This window comes from Pelobates fuscus, chromosome 1 (assembly GCF_036172605.1).
Source record: "Pelobates fuscus isolate aPelFus1 chromosome 1, aPelFus1.pri, whole genome shotgun sequence".
NCBI classification, from domain to species: Eukaryota; Metazoa; Chordata; class Amphibia; order Anura; family Pelobatidae; genus Pelobates; species Pelobates fuscus.
The window spans coordinates 311066755-311093873 of record NC_086317.1 but is presented as its reverse complement, the minus strand read 5'-3'; the positions used below and the strand labels follow the sequence as shown (position 1 = coordinate 311093873).

At 42.3% G+C, this 27119-nt stretch overlaps 2 protein-coding genes across 2 annotated transcripts in view; both read right to left on the bottom strand.

The window, feature by feature from the left end:
• Positions 1-14824: 14824 nt before the first annotated feature.
• On the bottom strand, positions 14825-16529 carry GPR45 (G protein-coupled receptor 45). Its single transcript, XM_063458563.1, has one exon. The coding sequence runs from the start codon at positions 16527-16529 to the stop codon at positions 15408-15410; it is 1122 nt and encodes a 373-aa protein (XP_063314633.1). The 3' UTR covers positions 14825-15407.
• A 52-nt stretch (positions 16530-16581) lies between these two features.
• The window catches only part of MRPS9 (mitochondrial ribosomal protein S9), a 114472-nt gene continuing 103934 nt past the window's right edge, over positions 16582-27119 (bottom strand). The window contains exon 12 of the mRNA XM_063458542.1: positions 16582-16661. The gene's annotated coding sequence lies outside the window, so the exon portion shown is untranslated. The remainder of the gene's footprint in view (positions 16662-27119) is intronic.

Sequence of the window (27119 nt, the reverse complement as noted above, 5' to 3'; positions counted from 1 at the left end):
CAATTAACTGGAAAGGCCTTAACCTGGGCTAACCCCTTATGGGAGAGTGGAGACGCAGTAGCCCGTGATTACAGTGTCTTCCTCACAGCATTTAAGGCTACTTTTGAACCGAAAGGCAGAGAGAAGAACGCTGCCAAAGCCCTTATGAGAATAAAACAAGGCAGTCGCTCTGTAGCCGATTACGCCATAGAGATGCCAGAACACTGGCATCCGAAGTTGACTGGACCAATAGTGGTTTGGTGGCTGCCTTCTCTGAAGGTTTAGCTGAGAGTATACAGGACGAAACCGCAGCTAGAGACCTTCCGGTTAATCTCAATGAGTTTATTACGTACATGATAGATATCGATAACAGGCTCAGAGAGAGAGAGAAAAACACTCGTAATAGAACAACGTAATAGACGTCCTAACTTGTCCATAGCTCCTCGTTTCTCTAACCCAGTGGTGAGTAGCCAAGCTCCTCCTCCAGAACCTGAACCCATGCAATTGGGTAGTGCTAAACTCACTGAGGCAGAGAGACAACACAGACGTAATGAAGGGCTATGTATGTATTGTGGCAAGGGGCATCAAAGATTGTCATGCCCGGTTCGGCCGGAAAACTTGCACACCTAAGGCACGTACGGGGACCGACCTTAGGTGTGATGTATATGTCCCCTAAATTGACTAAGAACCGTTTCCTTGTCAGAGTTACCTTGTCTTTTAATAAAACCACTGTACAGTGTGAGGCTATGATTGACTCTGGGGCAGCGGAGAATTTTCTAGACAAAGAATTCTCTGCAAAATATCTCCTGCCCTTAAGACAGAAAGAGAGACCTATAGCAGTCGAGGCCATTGATGGAAGGCCTCTTACCCAGCCTTTCATCGCACACAAAACTCTGCCAATCACTGTCTCAGTGGGTATTCTTCACTCTGAAGAGATGGTCTTTCAAATCTTATCTTTGCCTACATGTCCGATAATACTCGGTTTCCCTTGGCTCCTGAAACACAATCCACGTTTGGATTGGGTTGAAGGAGAGTTTGTTAGTTGGGGTGAGAGATGCAAAGGTGTTTGCCTAAAGCAGATACCACAACCAATTGGTACCATCAATGTTCCTATTGCACCTCCCCTGACCACACAGATACCGCCGCAGTATTTGGATTTAAAGGAGGTGTTCAACAAAGTCCAGTCAGAGGGGTTACCTCCACATAGGCCCTATGACTGTGCCATAAATTTATTACCAGGTACTATGCCTCCAAAGGTAGGAGTTTATGCTTTATCCCACCAAGAAAAGCTTTGTTTAGAAGAGTATATAAAGGATACTCTCAGAAAGGGTCATATCCGTAGGTTCTCCTCACCCGCCGGGGCTGGGTTCTTCTTTGTCTCTAAAAAAGAAGGAGACCTACGCCCCTGTATCGACTATAGGGGTTTGAATAGGATTACTATAAAAATGCCTACCCTATTCCCCTTATATCAGAGCTATTTGACAGATTGAAAGGAGCTCGAGTCTTCACTAAGCTCGATCTCAGAAGTGCGTACAACCTAGTCAGGATTAAGGACGGCCACGAGTGGATGACCGCATTTAACACAAGAATGGGACATTACGAATACCTGGTTATGCCGTTTGGATTATGCAACGCTCCAGCGGTATTCCAGGATTTTATTAACGATGTCCTAAGAGAGTACCTCCACATGTTCGTTCTAGTGTACCTGGACGACATTCTCATCTATTCCCCAGACCTAGAGACACACCACGAACATGTGAGAGTAGTACTCAAAACCCTGTTACAGAATGGTCTTTACTGTAAACTGGAGAAATGCCAGTTTGACCAAACGGAGATACAATTTCTTGGATATGTTATATCTCCGTCCGGTTTCCAGATGGATCCCCGCAAGCTGGAGGCAGTCTTACAGTGGCCGTTGCCCAAGGGCCTTAAAGCTACACAACGCTTTATAGGTGTTGCGAATTACTACCGCAAATTTATTAAAGGGTTTTCTTCTGTAATTTCTCCTATAACCAATTTAACCAAAAAAGGAGCAAATTGCATATCTTGGCCCAAAGAAGCAAGAGAGGCATTTGAACAGTTAAAATCTTTATTTTCCTCAGCACCTGTCCAGACCCATCCTGATCCAACCAAACCATTTATCCTAGAAGTGGATGCGTCAGAAACAGGAGTTGGAGCCATTCTGTCTCAGAGAGAAAATCCTGATATGCCTTTACATCCCTGTGGGTTTTACTCTCGCAAACTCACACCTGCAGAGGAGAACTATGACATAGGGAATAGGGAACTTTTGGCCATTGTACTTGCCCTTAAGGAATGGAGGCATCTCTTGGAAGGTTCCAAAGAGCCACTTTTGATCTTCACTGATCATAAGAATTTGGCTTATATTGGGGACGCTAAGAGATTGTCCTCTCGTCAGGCTAGATGGTCATTGTTCCTCTCCCTATTCAATTTCGTAATTACTTATAGGCCTGGAACTAAGAACACAAAGGCAGATGCACTTTCTAGACAGTTTGAGACAGATGAAGTTCCTGAACAAGAGGTATTTCCTATCATACCTCCAGAATGCCTCATTGCCACCACAGTTTCCGAGGTGTCTTCTCCACTCTTCTGTGCCATAATAGCAGATAAAACTCAGGCACCCGTGGGAAAACCTCAGGATAAACTGTATGTGTCACCTCCGTTAAGAAAAAAGGTACTTGATTTATTCCATGATAACTTCACAGCAGGTCATCCTGGAGTCCATAAAACCCTCTCTGCTATCTCCAGGAGGTTTTGGTGGTCTACTCTTAGGAACGATATCAAAGATTATGTGGGGGCATGTCAAATATGTGCCATTTCTAAAGTTCCTCCTAGATCACCCCCTGGACTGTTACAACCACTGCCCGTACCTAATGCTATATGGACCCATTTAGCCATGGATTTCATTGTGGATTTACCCAGTTCAAATGGGTTCAATACAGTTCTTATGGTCATCGATAGATTCTCGAAGATGGCACATTTTATTCCACTTAAAAAATTACCATCCGCTCAAGATCTAGTTCAGATATTCTTGAGAGAGATCTTTCGGTTGCACGGTGTACCCAAAAGCATAGTATCTGACAGAGGTACCCAATTTATTTCTAGGTTTTGGCGTTCCTTTTGTAAACAATTGGGCATCGAACTCTCCTTTTCGTCAGCTTATCATCCTCAAACAAATGCAGAGAGGGCTAATCAGTCTTTAGAAGCCTATTTACATTGTTTTATCAATGCCAATCATTCTAACTGGTATGAACTCTTACCCATGGCTGAGTTCGTCAGGAACAACGCGACTCATGAATCTTCTAATCATAATCCATTCTTTGTAAATCAGGGTTATCACCCCACTATTTTCCCTTCTGAATTCTCAGACAAGGACATTCCTGCTTTAAACACCCGTTTAGAATCTATTCATGATACCTGGGATTCCGTTCATTCAGCTCTACAAAAGGCTTCGTTATGTGCAAAAGTCCAAGCTGACAAGAAACGGGGTGCCAATCCTGTCTATCACCCAGGTGACAAGGTGTGGTTCTCCACACGACATATCAAACTTAAGGTTCCGTCCATGAAATTTGCCCCTCGGTACATAGGTCCCTTTCGAGTCATCCGACGTATCAATCCAGTGACCTATTCCTTGGCGCTTCCTGCTCATATGAGGATTGCCAATACGTTTCATGTATCTTTGCTCAAGCCCCTTACTTGCAATCGATACACCGGGATAACCACACCTCCTCCGCCCTTGGTAGTGGGTGACCAGGAGGAGTACGAAGTTCGTTCTATAACGGATTCCAAAATGTCCAGAGGTATCTTGTCCTATCTTGTTGACTGGAAGGTTTATGGTCACGAGGAACGTTGTTGGGTTCCTGCTGACCGGGTTCATGCGCCCCGTCTTGTCCGGTCGTTTCACAACCGCTTTCCTCTTAAGCCGGGTCCTTCCCGCCAGGTGAGCGGTCTTCGAGTGGGGGGTACTGTTGCGGTCGCCAGCCCGCCGAGACTCGCGGGCGTTACCGACCGGCACAGCCTCGCCGACAACACGAGCTTACCTGCTCGTCGGCGAGCCGGGAACCGCTCCCCCAGGTCTTCCGGGCATCACGCCCAAATCCAAGATGGCGCCGACCGCGTGGTCGCGTCTATCACTAGCCCCGCCCCCGGAAATTATACCAACGTGTGCGTGACGTCACAACGTCAACGCACACGCACGTTTTGGGGTCAGAGGTCGCCCTCTGACCAATCAAAGCATAGAGAGGGATATTTAAATCCCTAACTCACCCCAGTACTTTGCCCTGTCGTGGTTTCCGTTTCCTGGTTTCCTGAGAGTGCTCATTTTTCGTGTTTCTGATTTCCTGGTATCCTGATCTTGGCTTTTCTCTGGTTATTCTAAATTCTGGTTTCCCTGACTTGGCTTGTGTTTACGGTATTGTGTATTTTCAGGCTTCCCTGACCTCGGCTTTCCCTTTGACCATTCTCTGTCTCTAGCATATTAGTCCGGCCATTCTAAGGTCCGGTTTACGCTCTGTCCTTTTATTTCCCGTTCCTTGTTTATGTATATGTTTACATAGCTACTGCGTGCTGGACCACACTAGTAGTCGTGACAGCTACTGCATCATTTTCACCTTCCTTTTATTATTTATCAACTTTCCTCCCCATTATTCTTTCCTCGTAAACCATTTTTGTTATATTAACAAATATTTTACAAATATCTCTATATTGAACATATGAAGGGTGGAGTAAAAAAGAAAAAATATATATTTTAAGTCTCTTTGATTAGGTTAATCTGTGGGGGGGAAAAAAAACTTAATTTTAATACTTGATTAAGCCTTAACTTGAAAATTAGAGAAAGAATTAAGAACATGTATGAATATTTCCTTTTTGTTAATTTCCCATCTTCTCAATTGTTACTTTTCTTCGTATTTCCCAGTTTTCTTTCAGAATCAGAATTCAGACAATCTTCTTGTTATTCATCTATTCTTTTAGCTTATTAACCTGTTTGAACTCTTAAATGGAGTCTTTCCAGAAGCTTCTCAGTTTGTTAGGGTATCCCCATCTGTATTTGAGATTGTGTATTTTGAGAACTAGTAGAGATGTCTTAAAATCTTTTCTCCAGGGTCTTGTTCCAATTGATAGATTTTGTTAGAATTGGATATCTTAATAAGTTTCGTCTGATTGATTAGAACTTTTGAATAGTCTTAGAATATTTTCTTTAAAACTAAGAATGAAATTGGACTATTACGTCTCTAGGTGTGTTTGGATCTAGGTACTTAGGTTTATTTAGCCAATGGAATCTTTCTAAAATAATATCATGATCTTGAATTGTTGCTCCTAGTGATTTGCAAGGGGGTTGCAAGCTTATTATATCTTTATATTGCTTTGCTTTTATCTTCCTCTTTTTTTTTTTTTGCTCCAACTTCTTAACGTTACTTTATATTTAGCTCTGTTTTTTTTTTATGTTATGTTTTTTTTTTTTAGATTTTAGTGGGGTGTGGAATGCTAATTTATTCTAGTATATCTCCCAGTCACCACACTTAGACCAGCTTTATATAGAACTGTTCAGTATATATATTTCTTAATATACTTCTTTGTGTTTTCCTTTCCTTCTTTTTTTTCTCTTTTTTTCCCCCTTATTTCTTTTTCTTTTCTTTAATCTTCTCTTTCATTATTGCTTTTAACTCCCTCTACTTCTTTCCTTTGTTCCTTCTTTCGTTGTTTTTTTTTCTTTCTCCTCACTTCCCTTTCTTTGCCCTGCTTTTCCTCCCTGTCTTTAACTTTCTTTAACTTAGTTTATTATACTTTTTTGCATGTATATTTACTTATAAATTTACTCCAGTGTTCTATTAAGCTTCAGGTAGTTAAAAAAAACAAAAAAAAGCAATTATCCTACCCAATTCTGATGACTCTTCAATTCCGGCAGCTCAGTTGTTTGATGCCGCTGTAACACGGCAGCGTTGTTACGCAACTCTCACAACCTCAGGGACAACACACCAGAGCGCGGTATACTAGTTGAATAGCGGTCGTGTAGTGTTGAGTATCTGTTGGTATGTTGCTTGTTGGGATTTACACATGTGTATTCTGGGGTCTATCTGTATCTATGTCGTTGCATGCCTCCTTTGATGCCTACTTCACAATCCGTTAGACTGGCTCCATCAGCTCCTCCCCCTGATGTGCGCTCGCTCGCGTATTCACGTCATCAAGTTCCTCCCCTATGTCTTTGTTTTCTGGTGCCTTTATTACGTGGTTTGATCAGTTTTAACTTGCTTTACATGTGGCGCATTTACCGTTGGGGGCAGGTGTTATGCTTATGTTCTTTTATTGATATTTTGGTGATATTGTTACCTGTACCTGCATTGATGACAGTTTATTGGTGCAATATTCATCTTAAGTTTACTTCCACAAAATTTCTCTCTTTCCTATCCCCTCTCCCTTCCATCCTTCCCTGTGTCTCAATCCCCGCTAGTCCCTTATGTGTCAATACCCCGTCAAACCATGTGTCTCAATTTCCCAACGTCCCATTCCATGTGTCTTAATTCCCCCCAGTCCCTTCCATGTGTCAGTTCCCCCTTCCATGTGTCTCAATTCCACTCCCAGTCTATTCCATGTGTTTAAGCCTCCCCCCACTGTCCCTTCCATGTGTCTCAATTCCCCCTCAGTCCCTTCCACGTGTCAATTTCCCCTCCTGTCTCTTCCATGTGTCTCTTCCTCATCCCCCTCTGTATCTACTCTCCGCTGTCCATGTAGCGCGGCCGAGTGGAACGCGGTACTCGATCTGGCAGGAAGTGTGGGAAACAGAGGCTCCTCTACCACTTGTAGTGACCAGCAGGAGGGGAGTGCTGTGTGCTGCCTTCCTGCTGGTCACACAGTGACAGTGATCATGGGTCAGTGCGGTTGCACTGACCCCTGTCACCGTGGTAGTTGCGCCACTGAGCAGAGTATTAGAGCGGCAGACAATAAATTGTGGCCTTACAGTGACAATTTTACAGTGATCTTCCCAGCCTATAAAAAAACACAGGATTCAGCTCATGTTGGCATTTTAGGGCCCATTAGCTATGCCAACATATAATGTACTTGTAGGCAAATGTATTGGGGACAAATTGGTAACCTGCCTAAGGCTCTGTGGAATCTTAATCCTTAATCAGCTAAATAAAGCATCAAACACAATACCTATATAGAACATATCTCAGTGTCATAGAAAGGGAGTGACATAGAGATCCCCAAAGTTTCAGTAGCAAAACTGAAACTATTTTCACACAAAAGTACCCCCACCCCCTTTTTTTTGGTATTCAATGGCAGATATATTTTAAGGTGTTTGTATAGAAGTGTATAGTGGGATAGACTGTGTATCTGTGCTTACTACCTACTTTAGAGTTATAATTTTGTGGGCAACCCTTAAAAATCTAACTTTGAAAACTGGATTTGTTTCCATGGAGACATGTGCAATGTTCTGGATGCTTTCTGCACTTCCTGATTACTGAATTAGGATTCGCAGATGTTTTACAAATCATGCTCAAGATGAACTCTGTGAAAGATTTTACTAATACCAGGACATTTTTTCCAGCTGTGTCAATGTTTAACCCTTTGAGCAGTGTTAATTTTGTCAACTAACAATTTTAGTCAAATTTTAGTTGACTCAACTAGAACTAAAACAATTCAGATGACTAAAATACGACTGAAACTAAATTTACTTTTAAGTCAAAAGACTATGATTAAAACTAAATTAAAATTTGCTGCCAAAATTGACAATGGCAGGTAAGACACATGGGGGGCTGAGGAATTGAAACACACCAGGGGCTGGGGGGAAATCAGAGACAGAGAGGGGCTGGGAACGGGGCAAAAGAGACAGAGGCGTTAACAAAACCCATTAGATTTCATTAGTGTCACATTCTCTCATTCTGGTCACTGGAAGTTCAACATGGCACCTCATGGCAAATGACTCTCTGAGGATCTGAAAAAAAAGAAATGTTGCTCTACATAAAGATGGCCTAGGCTATAAGAAGATTGCCAAGACCCTGAAACTGAGCTACAGCGATTTCACAAGACGTGTTCCACTCAGAACAGGCCTCGCCATGATCAACCAAAGAAGTTGAGTGCATCTGGTCAGCGTCATATCAAGTGGTTGGCTTTGGGAAATACAAGAGTGCTGCCAGCAGAGGTTAAAGTGGTGGGGGGGGTCAGCCTCTCAGTGCTCAGACCATACGCTGCACACTGCATTGGTCTGCGTGGCTGTCGTCCCAGAAGACACAAGATGATGCACAAGAAAGCCTGCACAACAGTTTGCTGAAAACAAGCAGGACATGGATAAGGACTAAGGACATGGATTACTGGAACCATGTCCTGTGGTCCAATGAGACCAAGATAAACTTATTTGGTTCAGATGGTGTCAAGTGTGTGTGGCGGGAACCAGGTGAGGAATACAAAGACAAGTGTGTCTTGCCTACAGTCAAGCATGGTGGTGGGAATGTCATGGTCTGGACCTGTATAACGGCTGCCGGCACTGTGGAGCTACAGTTCATTGAAGGAACCATAATTGCCACCATGTACTGTGACATACTGAAGCAGAGCATGATCCGCTCCCTTCGGAGACTGGGCCGCAGGGCAGTATTCCAACATGATAACGACTCAAATACACCTCCATGACGACCACTGACTTGCTAAAAAAGCTGAAGGTAAAGGTGATGGACTGGCCAAGCATGTCTCCAGATCTAAACCCTATTGAGCATCTGTGGGGAATCCTCAAACAGAAGGTGGGGGAGCGCAAGGTCTCTAACATCCACCAGCTCCGTGATGTCGTCATGGAAGAGAACTCCAGTGGCAACCCATGAAGCTCTGGTGAACTCCATGCCCATGGGGGTTAAGGCAGTGCTGGAAAATAATGGTGGCCACACAAAATATTGACACTTTGGGCCCAATTTGGACATTTCCACTTAGGGGTGTACTCACTGCCAAGGGTTTAGTCATTAATGGCTGTGTAAACACCAAAGAAAAAGTTACCTACGCTCTCTCCTAAATCTCTATGTATATTTAAACAAAGGAGGGAATTTAGTTACTCCAATGGCCATTGGAGGGAATGCCCGCCTGCCAACGTCAAGGCAGACCACCTTTCCTACACTGACCTTTCACCTTGCTTCCTTGAGGCAAAGATATCTCTAATGACACAGAGATGGGTATTTTTTATATACACCCCTATATACTCAGTGGTGTATCCTGGTTTTGTGCTGCCCTAGGCAGGACAAAACTCAGACGCACCCCCCCCCCCCGCGCCACCCCCACCCAACCTTTCCCCCCGCCCCGCATTCTAAATACACACACATTCACTGACAGATACGCATACACTAGCTAACAGAAACACACACTCGCTAACAGAAACACACACACACTAACAGACACACTCACACTCAGTAACAGACAAACACACTCACTAACAGACACACACTCACTCACTAGCAGACACAAACTAGCAGACACACACACTCACTAACATACACACACACTCACAGGCAAACACACACACTAACAGACACACACAGTCAGACACACACACTAACAGACACACACAGTCAGACACACACACACTCACTAACAGACACACACACACACACACTAACAGACACACACACTCACCCACCCACATTAACACATTTTTTAAAATTTATTTAAACACCCCCCCAGCCTCCTTACCTTTGGGAATGCTGGGGGGGGGGGGGGAGGAGTGTCTCTTCCTCCCTGGTGGTCCAGTGGCTGCTGGGCGAGCGGCACTGCCTGGCGGGCGGGCGGGCGGCTGGCGAGGGAGCACTTCCTTTGAGCTGCGCGCCTCAGAGTGAGGCTGGGAGCCGGAATATGACGTCAAGGCTAACAAGACATTTGCCCTGGGCATTCGGGGGCGGGCTTTTTTGCCGCCCCCTGGAAAATGCCGCCCAAGGCAAATGCCTTGTTTGCCTCGCGGCTAATACGCCCCTGTATATACTTATTAACCCTTAATAGGGAACACATGGGATGGTAGGCAGCATTGTAACATAGCTGTGTGATACAAAAAGTGAATACAAATACAAAATAACACTCCCATCACTCCTGGGCGGCATTTTGTATTAATCGCTGTGTGTTGTTATTTTGAGGGGACAGCAAATTTACAGTTTTACAGGATATACTCTTACTACTTTACTACTACAGAGTGTCATTTCTTCAGTGTTGTCACATGAAAAGATATAATAAAATATTTACAAAAATGTGAGGGGTGTACTCACTTTTGTGAGATACTAGTTACATCAATCTATCTTTATTTTTTAAAACAGTTTTCTTTTGAAACCATGTGGCTAAATAATCAATAATAAAAATAGATAATTTTTGTCATTAAATCTTTCTTTTGTCAGCTAGAAGTCATATTAAAAAAAGTAATTCTAAAACATTTGAAAATTTGGCAGGTTGGGATTATACATTTAAATTAACACTTCAAACACCATAACCACTACAGCTTGCAAACAGTTTGAAAGGTAGAGTCTTTTTCTGACCTGGAAGCTCCTGCTAGTGGGTTTTTCCATTAGCACCTCCCTGTACCACCAGGCTTAGCTCAGTGTGGAGCTTTCCAACATTAGGGGAACAGGTGATGGGCACCCACTGGACCCAGTGGCATACACACAACCCATGGGGCCCCGGTGCGAAAACTGATCCGTGGGCCCCCCCCCGCGCTTACTCTGCGCGGGCTGGGGCTGCAACACATGGCGGTGCGCACCTGGTCGCAGGGCTGCGACCCGTGCGACCGCGGTATGTACGCCAGTGCATGCATAAACACATACACTTAAAGGACCACTACAGACACACAGATCACATCAGCTCAATGAAGTGGTCTGGGTGCCAGGTCTCTCTAGTTTTAACCCTGCAGCTGAAAGCATATCAGTTTCAGAGAAACTGCTATGTTTCACTGAGGGTTAATCCAGCCTCTAGTGGCTGTCTCATTGACAGCCGCTAGAGGATTTTCTGCGATTCTCACTGTGAAAATCACAGTGAGAAGACGCTGAACGTCCATAGGAAAGCATTGAGTAATGCTTTCCTATGGGCGGTTTGAATGCGCGCGTGGCTCTTGCCACGCATGTGCATTCGGAGCTGAGAGGCGGATCGGGACGGAGAGATCCCCAGCGCCAAGGGAGGCGCTGGAGAAAGGTAAGTGCTTAAGACACACACACACACAAGCACACTCTCATGAACAGACGCACACATTTACTGACAGACACACACTCAGTGGCAGACGCACACAAACATACTCAGTAACAGACACACACACTAACACACTCACTCACACTAACAAACACTAACACACACACTAACACACTAACACACTCACTCACACTAACAACCACTAACACACACACACACTCACTAACACTAACACACTCACTAACACACACACTAACACACACACACTAAAACTAACACACACTAACACTCACACTAACACACACACTCACTAAAACTAACACACTAAAACTAACACACACACACTAACAAACACACTAACACTCTATCACTAACACACTCACTAACACACACACACGTTTTTTTTATTTAATCCCCCCAGCCTCCTTACTTGTGGGAGAGCTGAGGGGATTCCCTGGGGTCCAGTGGTGTTGCTGGCTCTGCTGTCACCCGGCTGGCTGGTCCTGCGGGCGCGCGAGGGAGCACTGTCCCCTGAGTGCTCCCTCTTCAGCTCCCTCGTGCGCCGCGTACTGATGCCGGAGCCGGAAGATGACGTCATCTTCCGGTTCCAGTTTCAGTGCGGTGCGCGAGGGAGCTGAAGAGGGAGCACTCAGGGCAGAGTGCTCCCTCGTGCGCCCGCAAGCCGGGTGACAGCAGGGCCAGCCTCGGGGGGCCCTGAGGTGGCCGGCTCCTGGGCCCCCCAGCAGAAGAGGCTGGCCCTGTGGGTACATACCTGGGTCGCAGGGTGGCCGGGCCCCCTGGTGGGCCGGGCCCGGTCGCGACCCCTGCGACCCCGGTATGTACGCTGACTGGACCCCAGGTAAGTTGTCAAACTATTCAAAGTTTCACTTCTTACCCTTGGAGAGCACCTGTGAACTTTGTGGTTACTGTGCTTAGAATGTTCCTTGCAGAAACCAAAAACAATACATAAATATATATATATATATATACAAGTATAAAAACAACAACTAAGTATTATAGGAATTGTAGTCTATTGAAAGAGTTACCAACCATTTGACACTGCAACTCCTGCATAATGCACCAGCACAGCAAGACATAATCGTGATGTGCAGAAGTGACAAGAAGGGCCAGTGCTTCTCTGCCTCATGGAATACTGACATGCTTTAAATCAGGAATCATGACCCCCACATTTGTCATGTGACATCCCAAACTTGAACCTCTGTTGCTGTCTGTTGGAATATAATTATACAATTTACCAGTTTGAAACACTAATATTTGAGTTCAGCTCAGTCTCCCGAGTAAAACAGTAGCCCCTATGTACAGGTTTTATGGTGTCTTGGAGAGTTACTGGGTCAAATATAGAGCTTGCGAATTAAGTTATCTGCACTTTCTCCCTGTGTTGTCAGGCATGTCAATCAAATTTTAATTAATCAAATCACATAATTATGTTAAAAGATTACTTAAATATACATGTAGAATTTTAAAGGAACACTATAGTCACCTAACTTACTTTAGCTAAATAAAGCAATTTTAGTGTATAGATCATTCCCCTGCAATTTCACTGCTCAATTCACTGTCATTTAGGAGTTAAATCACTTTGTTTCTGTTTATGCAGCCCAAGCCACACCTCCCCTGGCTATGATTGACAGAGCCTGCATGAAAAAAAAAACTGGTTTCACTTTCAAACAGATGTAATTTACCTTAAAAAATTGTATCTCAATCTCTAAATTTAACTTTAATCACATATAGGAAGCTCTTGCAGGGTCTAGCAAGCTATTAATATAGCAGGGGATAAGAACATCTTAATTAAACAGAACTTGCAATAAATAAAACCTAAATAGGGCTCTCTTTACAGGAAGTGTTTGTGGAAGGCTGTGCAAGTCACATGCAGGGAGGTGTGACTAGGGTTCATAAACAAAGGGATTTAACTCCTAATGGCAGAGGATTGAGCAGTAAGGCTGCAGGGGCATGTTCTATACACCAAAACTGCTTCATTAAGCTAAAGTTGTTCAGGTGATTATAGTGTCCCTTTAACCCCTTAAGGTCCAAACTTCTGGAATAAAGGGGAATCAGAACATGTCACACATGTCATGTGTCCTTAAGGGGTTAATATATATGCATTTTTAGGTATTTAAATTCCACGCGTATACTAATGTAATCTTTTATGTAATTATTAGTGATGTCCCGAACTGTTCGCCAGGAACCGTTCGCTGGCGAACATAGCTTGTTCGCGGCAGGCGAACATATGCGATGGTCGGTCCGTTTACCTATTCGTCATGGAGGTGGGAGGGTCTGGGGGGGAGGGTCTGCTGCTGATTGGCTGGAATGTGTCTGCTGACTGTGAGGTACAGGGTCAAAGTTTACTCAATGATGACGAATAGGGGGCGGACTGACCATCGCATATGTTCGCCCGCCGCGTTCGCCACAAACAAGCTATGTTTGCCAGCGAACGGTTCCTGGCGAACAGTTCGGGACATCACTAGTAATTATATGTATTTATATATATATATATATATATATATATGCGGTTATTTGTATTTTATATATAGATAGATATATATAGAATGTCATTCTAAGTGTATTTTGTTACCAATATATATATATATATATATATTAATAACAAAATACAGTTAGAATGAAATTACATATGAATATATAATTTATATAAAATTTTGTTTCAATATTTTTTTTATTTATTTATTATTGTAATTATAGGTATATATATAATATATGTGTATATATCTATGATATATATATACATATTATATATATGTAACGTCATTCAAGTGTATTTTAATACTAATATATATACTTATATTAATATTAAAATACACTTTGTATGACGTTACATATATAATATGTATATATATTATAAATATATATAATAGATATACATATATTATATATATTAATACATTTCTATTTTAATTTTAAACATGTTTAATATATTTTTTTTACACCTCCCACCAGCAGGAGACTGTCTGACATTTTAGACAGTCCCCCTGCTGGCAGATCCACAGCCAGCTATAGGGGGCCATATTTGTCGGGGGAGGGCAGCCCTCCAGAAGAGGATCGCGGCAGAGGTAAGTCCACCAGACCTCCGTTCTATGCCGCCGCAACGGCTTTAAAGCCCTTTTAATGCGGGACAGCATAGAACGCCGTAATGGCGTTAATCCTCAAACATACATACACGTTCCATCCACACAGCAGCACACAGCTATGCAGGCTATAAACGTTCACATCTATGTTGCAGATTGGTTCTGGTTTCTGAAGTTCTAGACCAGGCATAGGCAACCTTCGGCACTCCAGATGTGTTGGACTACACCTTTCATAATGCTTTGCCAGCATTAAGGGTGTAAGAGCATTTAGGGGATGTAGTCCACAACAACTGGAGTGCCAAAGGTTGCCTATCCCTGTTCTAGATAATCATCTTATTCACACTCGCCTCGACACATAAACAGAATACATTTCATCTACTCCATCATCTGAGGACCTTGATCTCTCTCCACAATGCTTGTCTTCTGCTTGGTGTTTGCTGATGGCAAATAATAAGAATATGTAGCAATATCCATTACAGCCTATATCATATATCTTTATTTCCTCTTCTTGAAGAAAGAAATGATCTGGCTTATGGAACGCCTTAACAGTCAAAAACCTGTGTTTAGATTAAAGTAATTCTCATAAGATCTAGTTAGTCATGACAAGAGGCAGGAGATATTTTTATTCAATAAAGGTAATACAGACAGCACTTAAAATATGCTGTGTCAATCAATAGAAAAAGAAACACAATGTGACAGAATCAATGGTGAAAAGAGTGTGAATAAAGACACATATAGTTAACTCAGAAAGAAATGTTGAAAAGAATATTAATTTCAGTACTGTGTTTTATGGTGATGGGACTCAGGCCAAGCTTCAGTTGGATGTCCCAGTTCTGCATACTGTAGAACTGCTTAGGTTCACTGTGTCAAGTACATTATAATCTAACATATTGCACAACGTTTAGCATAACAATTTGCAAGCTCTGTTGCAATGTCTATGCTAAGTAGCTTGCAATCAATTTGATGTAAACAAAGACGTTTCTCCCACCTTCCTCTACACCTCACCCATATTGGGCAATGTGCTTACTTGCCACTGCTCCTCTCATTGAGCACAGGGGCGAACAGGGCAGAAGTGACCTTATTGAAAGTGGTTGGACCTGGCCATCTGTTATCATTGCCCTGTGGAAAACATAAATGATTCTATGCTCGAAACAAATATACCCGATATGTTTTTTCCTAAACCTCTGATTGGTGTTCACTACAAACATAGATAGTGCTGGGCCTTATCCTTCTCTTAGCCCTTCCTGGAACTTTAGGAAGGATCTTGAAAGTTTTAGGTATGAACTCCATGCATGCTTCACGGAACTTCCTGATTCTCCAGCAATAGATGACTGGGTTGAAAACAGACTTGAGGTAAGTAAGCCACAAGATGCATGTGCTGATGATGTAGAATGAGGAGCTGTAATAAAATGTTCTGCTGAACACTGAGAGTAGGCTGAACACAGAGTGAGGAAGCCAACACAGGGAAAATCCAATAAAAAGAATCAAAATGGTGGTGAAGGCTCTCGTTTTGAAACTCATGTCCACGTTCATTTGATGAGGCTTTTGAAGCCCCACCAACCCTAACTTGCTTACTTGGCTTAGGCATAGACTGTCTGCATGGTTATGAATCCTAACAGAGTTCCTTCTCACTGTGTTCAGAATGCACAGATAAGAGTATAGCATTACACTGAAAGGAATGAAGAACACAGCTACAACCAGCATGACTGCATATGCTCTATCAGCTGAAAACTCAGTATATCCCAGTACACACTGTGGAGCTCGGGTGGGCACCTCCACCGAAGTCCATCCAACCACCGAAGGAAAGGAGATGCAGAATGACAATACCCAAGAAGTGGCAATCATTATCTTGGCTTTGTGTGGGTTCAACTTATCCTGCCGCTGCACAATAATTAGAAATCGATCAACGCTAATGATTAGTAGAATGGCAACACCTTCCAGCACAAAAAACCAGTACAGCATGGCTGAGATCTGGCAAAACTGCGTCCCAAAGTACCAGCTTCCAGTAATAATTGTGACTGCAGTGAATGGCATGCAGAAGAGTGATAACATAATGTCAGAGAATGCCAGTGTTGCCAGGAGAAGATTGATGGCTGATCGCATGGCTGGCTTCTGATAAACAATAAGGCATACAATGGCATTGCCTAAAAAAGCAATAGCAATCATCACTATCATTATTATTGCCAGTAATATCCTGAGTGGAGTTGGGAAAGGTTCAAACTTGGAGTTTAGGGGCAAAGTCGTCACATTGAATTCAGATAACGTGAAAATGTCTAGGCCAGTGGTGTTGCAACCCATTGTAACGAATCAAGCAATAAGGAGCCTGTTCGCATTCATTGTTCTGTTCTCCATTGAGTCAAACATGATGTTGTTATACATGCTTGTTAAAGATCAGATGACGGCTTTCCCAATCCTTGCATCGCCATAAGTCTAATGAGGAAACATAAAAGCACATTAAAAAGAGATGTTGAAATTGTCAGAGCAAAGAAGGACTAATTACACAGATGAATCGTTAGGTTTTTTCGGTGCTTTTCTGTTATGTCATGATCAATGTCTAACACAGGGGCACCAGGTAAAGGAACAGACCAGAGTGGACTACCAATAATTTTGTATCATAAATTATACATATAGATGATGCCATTGATCTTTAAAAATATGTATTTAAATTAATAACAACAACAACAACATACCGCTGGTTGATTTGCTCTGCAGTTTTATCAAATTAGCTGATTGATTTCCTCTTTCACATTGAAACCAGGAACTAGCAAAGAACTCTCAGACAATCCTTGGCTTATCACAGATTTCTATGTGAGAATTTAGGAGCCATTGTGTATGACATGACATGCAAGCACAGGAATCTATGTAATTGTGCACTTTAGCAACAAGCCTTATTTCAATCATTGGGGGAAAAAGTGGCTAGAAAACGTATGCAGATGTGACTGGAAGAGATGAGATTTCTGGGACAGGTACATCTGGATAGATTTCTATGACGTCAAAACATGACAGCTAATACGAAGTGAACTCTTACAACTCAAGTAACCCCTAACAGTCCAGGATTCAGGGATTACCCAGTTGTGCCTAAGGTGTTTAAAAAAAAACAAATAAACAACACTTTAGACACAACAGGGTAATCTCTAAATCCTGGACTGGTAGGGGGTACTTGAGGACTGGGTTGGGAACCACTGGTCTAGATGCATATTCCTGTTCTTGGGTAGAACATTGGCTTAAGGATAGAGTACAACTAGTTGTCATTAATAGTAAATTGTTAAGCTGGACAAAAGTGGTAAGTGGTGTCCCTCAGGCTTCTGTTTTGGGACTGCTTCTATTTAACATATTTATAAATGATCTTGAAATAGGCATTGAAAGCCATGTTTTAGTGTTTGCAAATGACACAAACCTTTGTTAACCCTTTCAGGACGGAGTCAATAGTACACATTCTGATCAAAACAAAACGTAAACAAAAACTGGAATTTGCGCTATATGTCTGTTCTACCGTAATTCACCGCTGGCACATTAAGTGCAGCCACACTTATTATATATCATTTTGTTCAGGAGAAACAGGGCTTTAATTTATCATTAACTATTCATATATGGAACATCATTTATTATGAATAAAATTTAAAAAAGAGAAAATGGGGGCGGGGCCGGACCGCCAACGGGATCAGACGTGTTCTGTCTGAGCTCCCGCTTTGGGGGACCGAAAATCGACGCAAACTGGAGGTTAACTCTCCCTATCAACCGGCAACGGAGACCAAGCGGAGCCCCAGACCCTGGGGTACGAGGAGATACCCCTCAAGACCCTATCTGGAACCTACAGGTACCCGACGTAGGCCCGAAGCGTGTTGGAGCTTGAGCCGGGAAGAGACGGCCGCTCTCCCGGGTCTCCGGTTGGGGTCCGGCCTCCTCCCCCCCCTCTGGACCGGGGGGGTCATCCCGGTCTACAACTACTTCAGCAACTCCTATCACGCCAAGCCAGGCGGCAAACAATCACCCTGCTGGGGAAAACTCACCGGTAGCACCCTCCCAAGATGGCCGCCGCACGCCAGCCACATGTGCGAAGTACCCACAGACTGGAACTTGCACACAGAGGTAACCATCCAGCGCCATCTGAGCACCACAGTAACCTGCTACAGGGATGTGTAAGAAGAGCAGCCAAACCGCCGAAAGGAGCTCAAAGACAGCGCCATAGAAGGAGGCTTTTCCCGCCAAAAAGAAAATCCAGGCGGCTGCACCGCACATCGCGACAGGACCCCCTTAAGCCCAACACTTCACCGACAGCAGAGATCACCATCCCTCACTGCACCGAACCCGGAAGCCGCTGAAGGGGCCCCAACAGACCTCACTAGACGCATCTTCTCTCTTCACACCTCACACAGGTCCTCGCAGTGACAGCCAGAAGGGCTCAATATTGGGACTTTCACGACTGGACTCGGGGTCAACCCGGCGGGGTATCGGCTAGACGCAATGGGGGAATGTAAACAAGGGCACTGCTAGTCCTCCATGACACCCTGAAACACAGCAAGTATAGCTTGAGGCGTATCCACGCGCTTAAAATATGGTACACCTAACGCGTTACACATAATTTAAAACGACCCCCTATGTGGAATGTATATAGCATAACGAATCTCTGGGTGACGACCATAGCTAAATTTTGCACTAAGCAAATCACCCTAACCCTCATATTCAGCAACATACATCTGGCCCTCGAAAGGCACCTTAACCCTGCTGCCGCCAATAGAATGCTAGTAGCACAATCTCTAGGGAATGCTAACACCACAGGTGGCTCCTAACTAATCTCCCACATACGAGCATGCAAACTTACAATAGGACCTACTTTGGTTAATCTTAGCCACACATGAATATAACAAAACCTGACTCAAATAGAGTGCATATAACTAATCTATGCTATTAACTGTTTATGTATTACGCGTGCACTGCTCATTTACTACTTTACTTTTTCTATATTAATTTCATAACTGTGCTGTCATTTAATGCCATGATATTGTTTATTTTGTGATATTTCAGCGGCTTATATCTGCTGTCGTGGCGATATAGGCATGTTTGTTACTCTAAGCACTACAAAAATAAAGAATTAAAAAAAAAAAAAAAAGAGAAAATAAGATTTTTTTTACATTTGTATTTCCGTCTGACATTTTAGCTGTGAATGTCATAATACTGTTACTGCAAAATACTGCAAAAAAATGCACATATTTGTAATCAGCAATGTCTCACGAGTACAACAGTACCCCCCATTAACAGGTTTTATGGTGTTTTGCAAAGTTACAGGGTCAAATATAGAAAGTTCCATTTTCAAATTGAAATTTGCCAGATTAGTAATGTTACCTTTGAGACGGTGTGGTAGCCCAGGAATGAGAATTACCCCCATAATGGCATACCAGTTGAAAAATGTATGTTTAGTCTTTTATAGTAGCCACTTAGTCACAAACACTGGCCAAAGTTAGCGTTCATGTTTGTTTTTGTGTGAAAAAAGCAAAAAACTAATATTTGGCCAGTGTTTGTGACTAAGTGGCTACTAAGAAAGAATGGGCATACCCCACTTGCAATACCTTGGGTTGTCTACTTTTGCAAATGGTATGCCATCATGGGGGTAATTCTCATTCCTGGGCTACCATACGCTCTCAAAGACAACATAACCAATCTGGCAAATTTCAATGTCAAAAAAATGAAATGCAAGCCTTATATGTGACTCTCTAACTTTCCAAAACACCATAAAACCTGTACATGGGGGGTACTGTTATTCTAGAGAGACGTCACTAAAAACAAATATTCGTGTTTTAAAACAGTAAAACATATTACAACAATAATATAGTCCATAAAAGTGCCGTTTGTTTGTAAAATATCATCGTTGTAATACAATTTACCAGTTTGAAACACTAATATTTGAGTTCAGTGAAGTCTCCCGTGTAAAACAATACCCCTATGTACAGGTTTTATGGTGTCTTGGAGAGTTACAGGGTCAAATATAGTGCTTGCAAATTAAATTCTCTGCACTTTCTCCCTGTGTTGTCAGGCATGTCAATCAAATTTTAATTAATCAAATCACATAATTATGTTAAAAGATTACTTAAATATGCATGTAGAATTTTAATATATATATGCATTTATAGGTATTTAAATTCTACGTGTATACTAATGTAATCTTTTATGTAATTAAATATATATATATATATATATATATATATATATTTGAGGTTATTTATTTTTTATATATTGATAGATATATATATAGAATGTCATTCTAAGTGTATTTTATTACCAATATATATATATTAATAACAAAATACAGTTATAATGAAATTACATATGAATATATCATTTATATTCAATTTTGTTTCAATATTTTATTTATTAATTTTATTTATTTTTTATTGGTATATATATATATATATATAACGTCATTCTAAGTGTATTTTAATACTAATATATGTGCTTATATTAATATTAAAATACACTTTGTATGACGTTACATATATAATATATATATATATATATATATACACATTTATTTTATTTTATAAGATGCCTAATATTTTTTTTTTTACTTTCCCACCAGCAGGGTGACTGTCTGACATTTCAGACAGTCCCCCTGCTGGCAGATCCACAGCCAGCTATAGGGGACCATGTGATCGCTCTTTGAGAGCGATCACATGGCCCCCAGGGGCTTCTTTTTCCATGGGAGGGCTGCCTGGGCTGTGAGGCAATCCTCCCGAAGCGGAGCGCCGGGTAGGTAAGTATCCCGGGCGCTCCAGGGCTCAAAGCCGTTATGGCGTTCTATGCCGCCGCAACGGCTTTAAAGCCCAATTAAAGCGGGATGGCATAGAACGCCGTAAGGGTGTTAACGGGTTAAGTAATAGCATGTGAGAAAGATATTGCTTTGCTGCAGAGGGATTTAGATAGATTGGGGGACTGGGCACTAAAATGGCAGATGAAATTTCACATAGAGAAATGCAAAGTTATGCACTTTGAGGCAAAGAATGTACAAGCAACTTGCACCCTAAATGGTAGTGAATTAGGTATAATACAAGACGTTTTTGGGAATTATTATAGACAACAAGTTAGGCAGCAAAAATCTATGTCAATCTGTAGTTGTTAAGGCCAGTAAGGTTTTGTCATATATAAATAGGGGCATAAATTCTTATGATGAAAATATAATTTTGCCTCTTTATAAATCGCTGGTAAGACCACACCTTGAATATGCTGTGCAATTTTGGGCAACTGTTCTAAAGAAGGATATCATGGCACTAGAAAAAGTGCAGAGACGAGTTACAAAATTGATAGAAGGAATGGAGGAAGGTTAAAAAAAAAATTAAATCTCTTTAGTTTAGAAAAATTATGCCTCAGAGGGGATATGATAACATTATACAAATATATTCGGGGCCAGAACAAACCATTATCTGGAAATCTATAAACAGGGCTATACATATGACACGAGGTCATGCATTTAGGCTGGAAGAGAGAAGAATAAATCTAATGCAAAGAAAATGTTTTTTTTTCAGTAAGAACTATAAGGATGTGGAATTCTTATATCTGCCTCTCTATGCAAAAACATAACATACAGGGATATAATTTCTAATTAGTGGGGTAATAGCTGCTTAATCCAAGGAAGTATCTGACTGCCATTTTGGGGTCCAGGAGGATTTTTTCCCTAGTTTGTTGCAAAATTGGAAGCACTTTAGACTGGGTTTTTTGTCTTTTTTTTTGGATCAACAGCTAAACATATGTGAGGAAGGCTGAACTTGACAGACGCAAGCCTATTTTCAGCTATGTAACTATGTAAGGTGCCGGGAGCCGGAATGTGACATCACTTTGGCTCAGGCACCATTACAGGGCGCACATGGATCGGAGCTCCCTCAGAGCAGCCCACACTAGACCCCAGGATGAGGATCCATGTCTCTCGTGAAGGTATGGAGACTTGGTGGATCTAAACAAATATCTTTTTTTGAATGTGTATATGTGTGAAAATGCCAGTGTGTGAGATTGTGTCTGTGGTTGTTTGTGTGTCGAACAGTGTTTTTTCACTGTGTTTGAATGTGTGCTCGAACAATATTAACTATCTCCACCAAAAAGCCTCATATCCCTTACAAAACAGCTCATATACCCCACAGTAAAGCCCCTACCTGTCCCCACAAATATCTGCCCCTATTCCCACACTAAACCCCCTATCGCCCCACAATGTTCCCCAACCCCAACAGTAAAACCCATATCTCTCCACACTGAAGCTTATATCCCCCACAATACTGCCCCTATTCCTACACGGCAAATCCTCTATCCTCCATGTTGCTGTCCCCATCTTACACAATCCTGCTGCTTTTCCTCCACACTAAAGCAACTATCCCTCAACTATGCCTACCCCCCACTAATACACTATATATATATATATATATATTGTGAAGGAGCTCCTATACCCTGGCTGAGTATCTCTGCTTAGTATTCTCTTTCTCTGGAGTAAATCAGCTATAGTGATTATAGCATCAGACAAGACTAGATGAAGGATAAAGCAGGTACAACTTTTATTCAGCAGCTTGCAAGTTTATATACACACACATTCCCAACAGGGAGTCATTATGGCACACAATATAACCCCACCCAGGAACCTTGGCGTCTGGGACATAACTTAATCAACAGCCAGAAAATGTAACTACCAGACAACAGGGTGCCGATACAAAAACATCCCAAATACAAGTGTTCCCTACATCATATTCCCAAGTGTCAGGTCACCGAGAGCTCTTGTTCAGATGGACAAACTGTCCAAAAAGTGCACGGATTGGTGGTGTCCAGCCTTAGCAATCACTGGATGAAGTTTTAATGGGCGGTGACCATTCTCCGATCTGGCGCCGAGCTCGTTGATATTTGATGGTAAGTTCCGGTAACCACTAACGGTTTCCAGCGGCTCTGGATAAGGGAGTTCCCACAAGTACTGGGCGTTATTTGATGCCTCATCACCTGTCCTATTTCCCTTTCAATTAGCACTCTGTTTGACGTTTAGGGGACCGAGCGATACCCAATTGTAGTTTTACTGGTCTGTGGCATATCTCCAATCTGGAAAACAATTCCAGAGTATCTCCGGGTCAATCACTCTGCGCCAAGAATGAGCCTAGATAGCTTCCAAGAGTCCCTGGAGTTAGCTGAACAATACACCTAGGTGTTCTGGGTGTCCTGCAGAGTAAGAACACATGTTGAAGGGATGAATAAAGCGATCTAAGTCATTTTGGGTAGAGATTAGCCTGGAGTCTTGCAGCAGTTTTTATTGTGATCAAATCAGTCTGTTACACTGCTCCCCCTAAACCATTAGTCCTGCAGATACAGCTTAACCCTCAGAGGTCACCTTGAGGAAGACCTGGGTGGTTACAGTTATTTTTTCCTGCCATGATAACCTGTTGTCATTTCTATTCTGCTATCAGAGCGCTAGAGATAAAGAGATATCCCCAGGTGTCATACATTCCCAGAGAGCTTATGTTTGGAGAGGCAAACTGTCCAGAAAGCACCTTGATTACAGGTGTCCAGCCTGAGCAATCACTGGAATAAGTTTGATTGGGCTGCGACCATTCTTCAATCCGGCACAGAATTCCATGATCTTTGAATTCCTGCGAATCCGGAGCACTCTGTGCCTAGAAAGAGTATAGATAGCTTTCCAGAGTCCCTGGAGCTAGCTGGGCAGTAAAACTGGGCATTCTGGATGTCCTGCAGAGTAGGGGCACAAGGTGGAGGGGTGAATAATGTGACTATAGTCCTTTTGGGGAGAGATTGGTATGGAGCCCCACACCAGTTATCGTAGTGACTGGATCAGTCTTTGACATATAATAATTAGCATTAACATAACACTAACATATTTCAGTTATATAATGAGGAGATTTGACAACAAATTGGGATATTAACAGTGACCGTACCTGCTTAAAATGAGCTTACAATCTTTCAGGAAATTATATACGGTATGTATAATAATGACAGATTTTTTTTTTCTTTTTACCCCCTAGGAATTGACCACAGGTATTACGCTTCTGTCCATCCACAGTCCGCTTGTACATCCACTGTCCGCTGTCACGAGCCCTGCTTGAACAGATTTGTCTCCCAATCTGTACATTTTACTAGTAATCCACAATGTACAGAAAGAATTTTTTAATTCCGAGTTTTATATTGCACTTCTAGATTTGCACACTATTCTGTCGCAATGTATTATAATAATATAATTTCTTTCCCGGGCTGCTTTTAGTACCCAACGCGGTCTTAACAGCCAGTCACTGCAAAATGAGCTCAATAGAAAATGCATTCAATATCTCAAAAAGTGACAATGCTATCTGCAATAATTTTCCTATTTTTTATGGCCTTCTGTGTAATCTACCCTCCAGAATTATTGGTTCAATGGCAGGTTTTTTTTAAATTGCCTGTTGATGTTTAGATACAGTACAGCAGTATATTGGAGACAGAAAGCTGAGAGACTAACATATGTTTTCTACCATGAAAGATATTATAGGCAGTCATTATTTTCAGAGGCCTATAACATTACAGATGTCACATCTATTACATATAATAATCATAACAATCGACTTGTGTAGTGTCCAGAGACAGAAGCAATGAGAGGTTAGTGACCCAGAGTAGGTGGCAGGCCAGGGATCCAGTGTAGGTGTAGATGTAGTCAGTCATGCAGGAGAAGATATAAGGCAGATATGCAGCAAGCGCAGTGAGGGCGAATGATGAATGGGTGACATTGTGCTTCAGTCACAGAAGAAGGGGGTTTGGGTTAATCCAAGTGAGTGGAGCAGAGGAAATGAGTAGAGAGGATGTTAAAACATACACCTACAGGTAAATGTGGATTTACTAATACAGACTCAAAATACTGGTTTGCACCATCAACACATTAATAAGCAGAGTGAAACCAAACCAGTTAAACAGCAATCTGCAGAATATAGAATAGAATATTCCTTCAGTTGTTATGCATATTTTACATGTGATGACTGTGATTAAAACTTTGATAAATATTAGTAATAAATGATTTTAGTGTATCTAAACACCTTCTACAATGTGCTAGGACTGTGTATACAGTTGCATGCATTGCTAAGCCACCTCAGAGGCCATTAATAAAGGCATAGACCTCTATGGTGCATGTAGGAATTGCTTGCCCCCTCCATGCCTGGCAAAAGCAACCCCCCTGCCTAGTAGTGCTGTGAGTCTCCCCCCTACAACCCGCTGGGCAGTTGTATGTATCTCTTTCCCCCCTCCATGCCTAGTAGTGCTGTGAGGCTTTCTTTCCCCTAGTACCCCCCTCCCCCCCTCCCACACTCCATGCCCGGTTACTCCTATGTATCTCTGCCCCCCATGCCCAGTAGTGCTCTGCTCCCCTCCATGCCTGGGTAGTGCTGAGTATATCATCCCCCCCACCCCAATTCCTGGGTAGTGCTGGGAGTCTCTGCCCCCTCCATGCCTGGGTAGTGCCGAGTATATCTGCAGTACCTTTATCGCCGGATGGATGCAGCCTAGTCCCGGGAGCGGGATGTGTAGCCCGGCCAGAAGCGGTGTAGTGGCTGCCTGCCGGTGCAATGACCGGGGCTAACCAGCAAGACCCCGACACCAAGGCAGCCGCACACCGGGGGTACATGGCCAGCACATCGCCTCCTCCCTGCCTGGCCCCCGGGCACGGCTGGACCCCCCTCCCTGACTGCCATGGATCCGCACCGACTGATGGTTTGAGGGGGAGGACCCAGCATCGCCAGTCATAGCTTAACCCGTGCAGTGCTGCTCTCCAACACCCCCTGCCCCTGCATTGCACATAAACTATATGTGTGTGTGTGTGTATATATATATATATATATATATATATATATATATATATATATATATATATATATACCAATAAACAGCTATAAACAATGTATACTCCTATATATACCAATAAACAGCTATAAACAATGTATACTCCTATATATACCAATAAACAGCTATAAACAATGTATACTCCTATATATACCAATAAAGTGTCATAGAGACAGAATACTCCTATATACACCATGCTGATTACCCTGATCACAAACCATCCCCATAATCTATAGCTAGCTGTTACTGGGGCACACACTAATCCTTGGTTAAATCATGCTAATAACAAAAAAATGCAGAGCTTAGAAATTCGTCCATAACAACACCATTCCAGATACCAGACACTGCATCTGATGGTCACATTTGCCTAGAGCTTTGGACATCTGTTATAGATCATTTAAATACCCCTTCTATCCTTAGCCATTCATTTACATCCTTATTATATTAGAAAAAGAACATCAAAATAAAGAATCTTAGAGATATTTATACCCAGCTACTGGCTACAACAATGAATAACGTTCCATGCATCACTATTAAATAAAAACAATCCTCAAGGCTAGCATAAAATATAACTATAATAAAACTTCAGCTCAAAATCTCTTCATTTTTCATATATACTGTGAGCAAAATACTGCTCCTTACTTGACTCCATCTTGTTTTGGGTACCATCTTATACCTGCATAGAGGTTTGAACCGTTCCAAGAAAAAAAACAAGTGTTTTACAATCCAGGGAGAGAAGTCCTTAAGGGTTGGCGGAGTGTGAGAACTTGGCCTCAGGGTCTGATGGCATTGGCAGCCTCTAACGTAAACACCAATATATGTACTGTACACACAAATATGATTTCCGAGCCTCCACATGCTACAAACTTTGGAGAACCAACTTGCACAAGTCCAAACATAATTGTTTGTTCTTTGGTTCCTGATTTGCAATACTGATCCTGACACCAGAAAAGAGCATGGAATGGAGAAAGACCAGTAGTGATATTGCCAGAGTTATTTACTAAAGTGAGAATTCAAAGTAAAGTCAGAATTATTTTCAAATTTAAGGTTAAAACAGCC